General features: G+C 49.3%; 1 protein-coding gene across 1 annotated transcript in view; it reads left to right on the top strand.

The window, feature by feature from the left end:
• The window catches only part of LOC124035391 (high affinity cAMP-specific and IBMX-insensitive 3',5'-cyclic phosphodiesterase 8A-like), a 118,013-nt gene extending 108,624 nt beyond the window's left edge, over window positions 1–9,389 (top strand). Inside the window, exon 4 of the mRNA XM_046348846.1 lies at window positions 9,182–9,389. Coding sequence (XP_046204802.1) covers window positions 9,182–9,389 — 208 coding nt within the window. The remainder of the gene's footprint in view (window positions 1–9,181) is intronic.
• Window positions 9,390–9,790: the final 401 nt, after the last annotated feature.

Here is a 9,790-nt window from a genome sequence, read left to right as displayed (position 1 = left end):
GCCAGCACAGTACAGCTGGGTTTGGTGAGAAGAACCGGGCCAGCACAGTACAGCTGGGTTTGGTGAGAAGAACCGGGCCAGCACAGTACAGCTGGGTTTGGTGAGAAGAACCGGGCCAGCACAGTACAGCTGGGTTTGGTGAGAAGTACCGGGCCAGCACAGTACAGCTGGGTTTGGTGAGAAGTACCGGGCCAGCACAGTACAGCTGGGTTTGGTGAGAAGAACCGGGCCAGCACAGTACAGCTGGGTTTGGTGAGAAGAACCGGGCCAGCACAGTACAGCTGGGTTTGGTGAGAAGTACCGGGCCAGCACAGTACAGCTGGGTTTGGTGAGAAGTACCGGGCCAGCACAGTACAGCTGGGTTTGGTGAGAAGTACCGGCCAGCACAGTACAGCTGGGTTTGGTGAGAAGTACCGGGCCAGCACAGTACAGCTGGGTTTGGTGAGAAGCACCGGGCCAGCACAGTACAGCTGGGTTTGGTGAGAAGTACCGGGCCAGCACAGTACAGCTGGGTTTGGTGAGAAGAACCGGGCCAGCACAGTACAGCTGGGTTTGGTGAGAAGAACCGGGCCAGCACAGTACAGCTGGGTTTGGTGAGAAGAACCGGGCCAGCACAGTACAGCTGGGTTTGGTGAGAAGTACCGGGCCAGCACAGTACAGCTGGGTTTGGTGAGAAGAACCGGGCCAGCACAGTACAGCTGGGTTTGGTGAGAAGTACCAGGCCAGCACAGCTGGGTTTGGTGAGAAGAACCGGGCCAGCACAGTACAGCTGGGTTTGTGAGGTCCATGGTCATTCCGAGCCCTAATGAGAAGACGGTTTAACAGATTTGTAGCCCGTTGGAGCTAGCTGTGTGTGTTTTTTTATTTTATAAATCCCACACACACACACACACACACACACACACACACACACACACACACACACACACACACACACACACACACACACACACACACACACACACACACACACACACACACACACACACACACACACACTCCTTGTGTAATTGATGAGCCAGTGTTCTTGGGTGTTCTTGGTATGGTCATAGTGTAATAAGATAGTGGTTGTCGTGCCAGAGGAGAGACTTCAAACCAACTCTGACATCTTGACAGCTCTGCTAACGTCTCTGAAATAGACCGTCACTAATACGTAGAATGTATGCACACATGACTGTAAGTCGCTTTGGATAAAAGCGTCTGCTAAATGGCATATATTTATTATTATTATTATATTATTATTATATTATATTACTAATCAGTGTTTTCCACAAGCACATAGGCTTGGCAGGCAAATAGAAAAAGTAGAGATGAAGTACATTATCTGGAAATAACACTGATCCATGTTTTGGTGTGTTTACAGTGTTAGTTTCATCAGCTGTTGTATAATATATAAAACACAGGAGGAACGACAAACATTTGACAGCATGGACCTTTAAAAGAATCCTGTAAGAGTCAGCTGACTTCCACAGGCTTCAAGCTTCCTTTTACGAGGCCCTTTCCTCAGTAATAGAGGTACGATTGAAGCAGGTGTTTAAACATGGGCCCTTTCCTCAGTAATACAGGTACGATTGAAGCAGGTGTTTAAACATGGTCCCTTTCCTCAGTAATACAGGTACGATTGAAGCAGGTGTTTAAACATGGTCCCTTTCCTCAGTAATACAGGTACGATTGAAGCAGGTGTTTAAACATGGGCCCTTTCCTCAGTAATAGAGGTACGATTGAAGCAGGTGTTTAAACATGGGCCCTTTCCTCAGTAATAGAGGTACGATTGAAGCAGGTGTTTAAACATGGGCCCTTTCCTCAGTAATAGAGGTACGATTGAAGCAGGTGTTTAAACATGGGCCCTTTCCTCAGTAATAGAGGTACGATTGAAGCAGGTGTTTAAACATGGGCCCTTTCCTCAGTAATAGAGGTACGATTGAAGCAGGTGTTTAAACATGGGCCCTTTCCTCAGTAATAGAGGTACGATTGAAGCAGGTGTTTAAACATGGGCCCTTTCTCAGTAATACAGGCATGATTGAAGCAGGTGTTTAAACATGGGCCCTTTCTCAGTAATACAGGTACGATTGAAGCAGGTGTTAAACATGGTCTTTTACGACATAACGCAGCAGTTGACGACTCCATTGTGGGACACTTTGATTTAAATCAACAGACCTATAAATCCATACCTTGTCGATACCATATCAGTACATTTCAAATGTGTTTTTCTTGATCATATTTTTTGGACCAGAGTGAGGCTCGCCCACTAGTCTGCCTACTGCAGCGAGAAGGATTCACCTTCTTCATCAAAATGCTTTCATCATTGATCTGCAGATGAAAAAAATCAACCCTCAAAAACGACTACCGCAAAATGAGGGAGCCGAATGAACAGCTCTCTTACCGATGCGATTCGGTCGGCTACTGACGTGTCACTCTATTCAACGTCCCCGTCTGGGGGATGTTCTGATGGACTGTATGTCAAAATACAACATGGAGATCTTTAATTTAATTGTCCGGATGCAATACCATGGACATGTAACTACGTGGTGATTTATGAACGGCAAGGCTATACGACATGGACTTTTATTCAGTCAGTTTGACACCTTTTATGAACTAGTCAAGGTTGTTGTTCATTAATCAAAAGCACAGAGAACAGCCTATGGGGGCCACTTCACCCGTGGCTGCATATGCAACACCCACACGGTACCCGTGGCTGCATAGTAACACGCCACGGTACTAACTAACCCCCCACTACATGTTGTCGCCATTAATCAAAAGCACAGAGAACAGCCTTATGGGGGCCCCACTCCGTGGCTGCATATGCAACACGCCACGGTACATGTTGTCGTTCACAATGTATTGGGGTCATGCAGGGCCTACAGGTTGACATGCTGTCTCTCTATAGAGTGAGGAGGAGGAGTCTACCGTAGTGATAGAGGAGTTTACCGAGGGGAGGAGGAGTCTACCGTAGGAGGAGGAGGAGTCTACCGTAGTGAGGAGGAGGAGTCTACTGTGAGTGAGGAGGAGGAGTCTACCGTGGTGAGGAGGAGGAGAGTCTACCGTGGGTGAGGAGGAGGAGAGTTCACCGGGTGAGGAGGAGGAGGAGTCTACCGTGGTGAGGAGGGAGGATGAGGAGGAGGAGGAGTCTACCGTAGTGAGGAGGAGGAGTTCATGAGAGTCCACCGTAGTGAGGAGGAGTGAGGAGCTCCACCGAGCGAGGAGGAGGAGTTCACGAGGAGGAGGAGGAGTCTACCGTAGTGAGGAGGAGGAGTCTACCAGAGAGGAGGAGGAGTCGTAGGGGAGGGGAGGAGGAGCCCACCGTAGTGAGAGGAGGAGCTCACCGTAGTGAGGAGAGGATGCCCAATCAGAGGAGGAGGAGGAGCCCACCGGGGAGGAGGAGGCCCACTGTGGTGAGTAGGAGGAGTCTCCGTAGTGAGGAGGAGGAGTCTACCGTAGTGAGGAGGAGGAGTCTACCGTAGTGAGGAGGAGGAGTCTACCGTAGTGAGGAGGAGGAGTCTACCGTAGTGAGGAGGAGGAGTCTACCCTGTATGGAAGAGACTTCCCCATTCAGTTTCTGTATTCAGGTTCAATCAAACATCGTTTTAATCTTAGTTTTACTATTGACAGTTACAGCTATGATCTATGGACTATAGAGGAGGTCTATCGTAGACTTCAAGACTGACTATGAAGATGTGAACTCTAGTCAGGTCTCTAGACTAGACCAACTCTTTCAGTTGATGACACCAGTATGATTTGGTCACACCAATAATGACCTTGTGTCTCATAACGTGCCTGCATTCCATCCAGAACCAGGCTAATAAATGACTAGCCATCTTTTCATTCCTTTACAGGGCTTTGACATTCAGGTACATGAACAGTCACTAAAGGTGTAGGGCCCTATAAAATCAGTCACTAAAGGTGTAGGGCCCTATAAAATCTGTCACTAAAGGTGTAGGGCACTATAAAATCTGTCACTAAAGGAGTGGGACCCTATAAAATCTGTTACTAAAGGAGTAGGGCCCATAAAACAGTCACTAAAGGAGTAGGGCCCTATAAAATCTGTCACTAAATAGCCCTATAAAATCTGTTAGCCTATAAAATATGTTACTAAAGAGTAGGGCCCTATAAAAACAGTCACTAAAGGAGTAGGGCCCTATAAAATCTGTCACTAAAGGTGTAGGGCCTATAGAATCTGTTATAAAGGAGTAGGGCCCCATAAAATCAGTCACTAAAGGAAATCCTATAAATCAGTAGGGCCCTATAAAAATCAGTCACTAAAGGTGTAGGGCCTATAAAATCAGTCACTAAAGGTGTAGGGCCCTACAAAATCAGTCACTAAAGGAGCAAGGCCCCTATAAATTTGTCACTAAAGGAGTAGGGCCCTATAAAATCTGTTACTAAAGGAGTAGGGCCCTATATAATCAGTCACTAAAGGAGTAGGGCCCTATAAAACCAGTCACTAAAGGAGTAGGGCCCTATAAAATCAGTCACTAAAGGAGTAGGGTCCTATAAAATCTGTTACTAAAGGAGTAGGGCCCTATAAAATCTGTCACTAAATGTGTAGGGCCCTATAAAAATCTGTCACTAAAGGAGTAGGACCCTAATAAAATTGTTACTAAAGAAGTAGGGCCCTATAAAAACAGTCACTTTTAAAGGAGGGCCCTATAAAATCTGTCACTAAAGGTGTAGGACCCTATAAAAATCTGTCACTAAAGGTGTAGGACCCTATAGAATCTGTCAGCCAAAGGAGTAAATTCCTATAAAAATCAGTCACAAAGGTGTAGGGCCCTGTAAAATCAGTCACTAAAGTGTAGGGCCCTATAAAATCAGTCACTAAAGGTGTAGGGCCCTATAAAATCAGTCACTAAAGGTGTAGGGCCCTACAAAATCAGTCACTAAAGGAGTAAGGCCCTATAAAATCTGTCACTAAAGGAGAAGGCTCTATAAAATCTGTTACTAAAGGAGTAGGGCCCTATATAATCAGTCACTAAAGGAGAGGGCCCTATAAAACCAGTCACTAAAAGGCCCTATAAAATCAGTCACGAGGTTCTATAAATCAGTCACTAAAGGAGTAGGGTCCTATAAAATCTGTTACTAAAGGAGTAGGGGCCTTGTAAAATCTGTTATTAATGAGTAGTGCCCTATTTCTAGTTTCAGCTTTTACAAAAACATTTTTTTTATAGAACATCCATCTTTCTAGTTTTTCAAAGTCCACAACCATGCTTAAACCACATCAGGAGACTACATCTGGGAACAAAAAATAATAATAATTGGACGGTGTACTGCTCTGACCTCTCTCTGGTGCCATTTTTTAAATAATATAAGATTGTATATTACCCACAAAGTACAATTCAGTTTCAAAACTAGGTCCTACAAACACATGCGTAGTACTGTTAGAAAGGTAAGAACTGTGGGTTCTGATAAAGGTTGCAGAAACAATGTGACTAAACTTAAGGTATTTCTATTTTCTATTGTTTTTTTATACATTTGCACAAATATTTGTATTTTATTTGTTTGACTTTGTTATTCCAGGAGTGGAGATTAATGAGAAGCTTGTTTTATTGTTTAATCCAGTTTAGAATAAGGATGTAATATAACAAGATACGGAAAAAGTTTTAAAAAAGTTTTTGAATAATTTCCGAATGCACTGGGAAAGCAACAAAACATTTTAAAATTGGTGTTGCACTGTCAAGTCATGGGGTTGCAAATGCAAGTGTTTTGACACAGTTTTGAGCCCTGATAGAACAGGTTCAAGGAAAGAGAGAGCGAGAGACCAACACCCGTGCAACTGGACAGAATATAGACCTTAATCGCTGATCATCACTCCCAGCTCTTTACAGCTAGCCAAGGGCAGGGCTGCTGTTTCAAGGCTGTTGGTTGGTTTTAAATTCAGGAGTGGGCCTTAAAGGGAAAAGGGAGATGCCTGGCACGTACTGAGAACCACAAAACGATTCAGATCTATACTGCTTTTACCTCAGCGCTTCAAACTATATCCGTGTCCCAACAGGCACCCTATTCCCTATTGAGTGCACTACTTTTGACAAGGCCCCATAGTGCTCTGGTCAAACGTAGTGCACTACATAGGGTGCCATGTAGGACTGAACCCATGACTGAGGAAGAGTTTACGCTCCTAGGCCCCAACATAGCCTAACAAGTTTCTCTGTCAGCTGCTCACAAGTCACAATGTCTACAGGGCCCTGGAGTTTCTCTGTCAGCTGCTCACAAGTCACAATGTCTACAGGGCCCTGGAGTTTCTCTGTCAGCTGCTCACAAGTCACAATGTCTACAGGGCCCTGGAGTTTCTCCCTCCTGACCATGTGAGACCTGCAGAAAATACTCCAGACCCGACTCATGACTGTGCTCTGTGCCTACAGAAAACCTACAAGCCTTTCATGTTGGGACGAGTCCTACCTTAGGCTAAAGGCACTTGATAGTGTACAGATCAATACATTCATTGTTAACTACATGATCACGCTTAGTGCACGGTGTTTTGTCGCCTGTGAGCCCCGTGCACCCTGCTTCTTTAAAACACAAAGTTCCTAGAAGCAGTCAGAAGTGTACAGGGGAAGCCCCACAGTTAAAGGGATAGTACGACATTTTTGGCAATAAACATTTTTTAAAAGCTAGCATGCTAGCTGTTCCTGTAGACTTCCAGTCATTGTGCTAACACTAGTTAGCAATGGCTCCAGAAACTACCTTCAACTTTCATGAGTATCCATGACTTAATCCCCCTTTCTACTTACCCAGAGTCAGATTAAAACTGCAAAAATCCCTTTAATATTATAACGGCTGCATAATGCAAGAATAAGCCTGGATGTGACTGGGGTGGTTCTGCAGTCTGGTCTGACTGGGGTGGTTCTGCCGTCTGGTCTGACTGGGGTGGTTCTGCCGTCTGGTCTGACTGGGGTGGTTCTGCCGTCTGGTCTGACTGGGGTGGTTCTGCCGTCTGACTGGGGTGGTTCTGCCGTCTGGTCTGACTGGGGTGGTTCTGCAGTCTGGTCTGACTGGGGTGGTTCTGCCGTCTGGTCTGACTGGGGTGGTTCTGCTGCCTGGTCTGACTGGGGTGGTTCTGCCGCCTGGTCTGACTGGGGTGGTTCTGCCGCCTGGTCTGACTGGGGTGGTTCTGCAGTCTGGTCTGACTGGGGTGGTTCTGCCGTCTGGTCTGACTGGGGTGGTTCTGCCGTCTGGTCTGACTGGGGTGGTTCTGCCGTCTGGTCTGACTGGGGTGGTTCTGCAGTCTGGTCTGACTGGGGTGGTTCTGCCGTCTGGTCTGACTGGGGTGGTTCTGCCGTCTGGTCTGACTGGGGTGGTTCTGCCGTCTGGTCTGACTGGGGTGGTTCTGCCGTCTGACTGGGGTGGTTCTGCCGTCTGACTGGGGTGGTTCTGCCGTCTGACTGGGGTGGTTCTGCCGTCTGGTCTGACTGGGGTGGTTCTGCCGTCTGGTCTGACTGGGTGGTTCTGCCGTCTGGTCTGACTGGGGTGGTTCTGCACTCTGGTCTGACTAGGCGGGGTGGTTCTGCCGTCTGAAGCTGGGGTGGTTCTGCCGTCTGGTCTGACTGGGGTGGTTCTGCCGTCTGACTGGGGTGGTTCGTCTGTTCTGACTGGGGGTGGTTCTGCCCGTCCTGGTCTGACTGGGGTAGTTTCTGCCCCGTCTGACTGGGGTGGTTCTGCCGTCTGGTCTGGCTGGGGAACTGGTTCTGCCGTCTGGTCTGACTGGGGTGGTTCTGCCGTCGGTCTGACTGGGGTGGTTCTGCCGTCCGGTCTGACTGGGAGTGGTTCTGCCGTCCGGTCTGACTGGGGTGAGATTCTACAGTCTGGTCTGACTGGGGTGGTTCTGCCGTCTGGTCTGACTGGGGGTGGTTCTGCAGTCTGGTCTGACTAGGGTGGTTCTGCTGTCTGACTGGGTGGTTCTGCTGTCTGACTGGGGTGGTTCTGCAGTCTGGTCTGACTGGGGTGGTTCTGCAGTCTGGTCTGACTGGGGTGGTTCTGCCGTCTGGTCTGACTGGGGTGGTTCTGCCGTCTGGTCTGACTGGGTGGTTCTGCCGTCTGGTCTGACTGGGGTGGTTCTGCCGTCTGGTCTGACTGGGGTGGTTCTGCCGTCTGGTCTGACTGGGGTGGTTCTGCACGTCTCGTCTGACTGGGGTGGTTCTGCCGTCTCGTCTGACTGGGGTGGTTCTGCTGTCTGACTGGGGTGGTTCTGCTGTCTGACTGGGGTGGTTCTGCAGTCTCGTCTGACTGGGGTGGTTCTGCAGTCTCGTCTGACTGGGGTGGTTCTGCCGTCTGACTGGGGTGGTTCTGCAGTCTCGTCTGACTGGGGTGGTTCTGCTGTCTGACTGGGGTGGTTCTGCTGTCTGACTGGGGTGGTTCTGCTGTCTGACTGGGGTGGTTCTGCTGTCTGACTGGGGTGGTTCTGCTGTCTGACTGGGGTGGTTCTGCCGTCTGACTGGGTGGTTCTGCTGTCTGGGCAGTTGGTTCTCTTCCTGTCTGACACAGGGTGGTTCTGCTGTCATTGGGTGATTATGCCATCTGGTCTGACTGGGTGGTTCTCTGTCTGGTCTGATGACCTGGAGTCTTCTTCACTAGTCACCAAGCATAAGACAACAGACTGAATCAGGGAAGGACAAACTACTGCAGGGTTTTCCAATTAAACACTTAATTTTTCGTTCAGTTGCAAAGCGTTTAGCTACGGTGCGCACTAATGAACAGGACCCAGGCCTGGGTAGGAGGATCTAGAGAGGCAGGCAGGGAGAGTTGTGCCTGGGACATGGTGCACTTCAGGTCCTCCGAACGATCACAAAGAAGATGTATAAAGTAGCACACTGTGTCCCACAGGAGGGTTGGTGGCACCTTAATCAGGGAGGACAGGCTCGTGGTAATGACTGGAGCAGAATAGGTGGAATGGTATCAAACACATCAGAACACATGGTTTCCATGGTTTCCATATGGTTGATGCCATTCGCTACGTTCCAACTGCTGTGTTCATGTTCATGTGCAGAGCACATGGGACCGCTTGAAATGGCCCAGTGACGTCCGGGTTTGGCCGATGTAGGCCGTCATTGTAAATAAGAATTTGTTCTTACCTGACTTGCCTAGTTCAATTAAGGTTCAATAAAATAATTAAATATGAATCAATGCCATTATTCTCTGGTGTTAAAACTGTCTGTACGCCTGCTGTTGTGGTTTGTCTCAATTTTCTTAGCCACAGCTGTTGGTCAAACCTCCCCTATCTACAGTGGAGTCAGCCTCCCCCATGGCCCAGCCACAGAGGTCAGGCCTCCACATACGACCAGGCCTGGTCAGACGCCTCCCCACGCACGGCCCAGTGCAGGTCAGGCCTCTGCATGGCCCAGTACCAGTTGAAGCCTCCCCACCTTGACCCAGTACCAGAGTCCAGACCTCCCCCATGACCAGTGCCAGGTCGACCTCCCCATACTGACCCAGTACCAGGTCAGGCCTCCCCACGCCGACCCAGTACCAGGTCATGAGCCTCCCCACGCTCATGACCCAGTACCAGGTCAGGCCTCCCCATGACCAGTACCAGGTCAGGCCTCCCCCACATGCGGCCCAGTACCAGGTCAGGCCTCCACCATGCGACCCAGTACCAGGTCAGGCCTCCCCACGCACGGCCCAGTACCAGGTCAGGCCTCCCCACGCACGGCCCAGTACCAGGTCCAGGCCTCCCCACGCACGGCCCAGTACCAGGTCAGGCCTCCCCACGCACGGCCCAGTACCCAGATCCAGGCCTCCCCACGCACGGCCAGTGCAGGTCCAGGCCTCCCACGCACGGCCCAGTACCAGGTCAGGCCTC

The sequence above is a fragment of the Oncorhynchus gorbuscha genome, linkage group LG05, assembly GCF_021184085.1.
Source record: "Oncorhynchus gorbuscha isolate QuinsamMale2020 ecotype Even-year linkage group LG05, OgorEven_v1.0, whole genome shotgun sequence".
NCBI classification, from domain to species: domain Eukaryota; kingdom Metazoa; phylum Chordata; class Actinopteri; order Salmoniformes; family Salmonidae; genus Oncorhynchus; species Oncorhynchus gorbuscha.
This window is presented reverse-complemented; position numbering and strand designations above follow the sequence as displayed.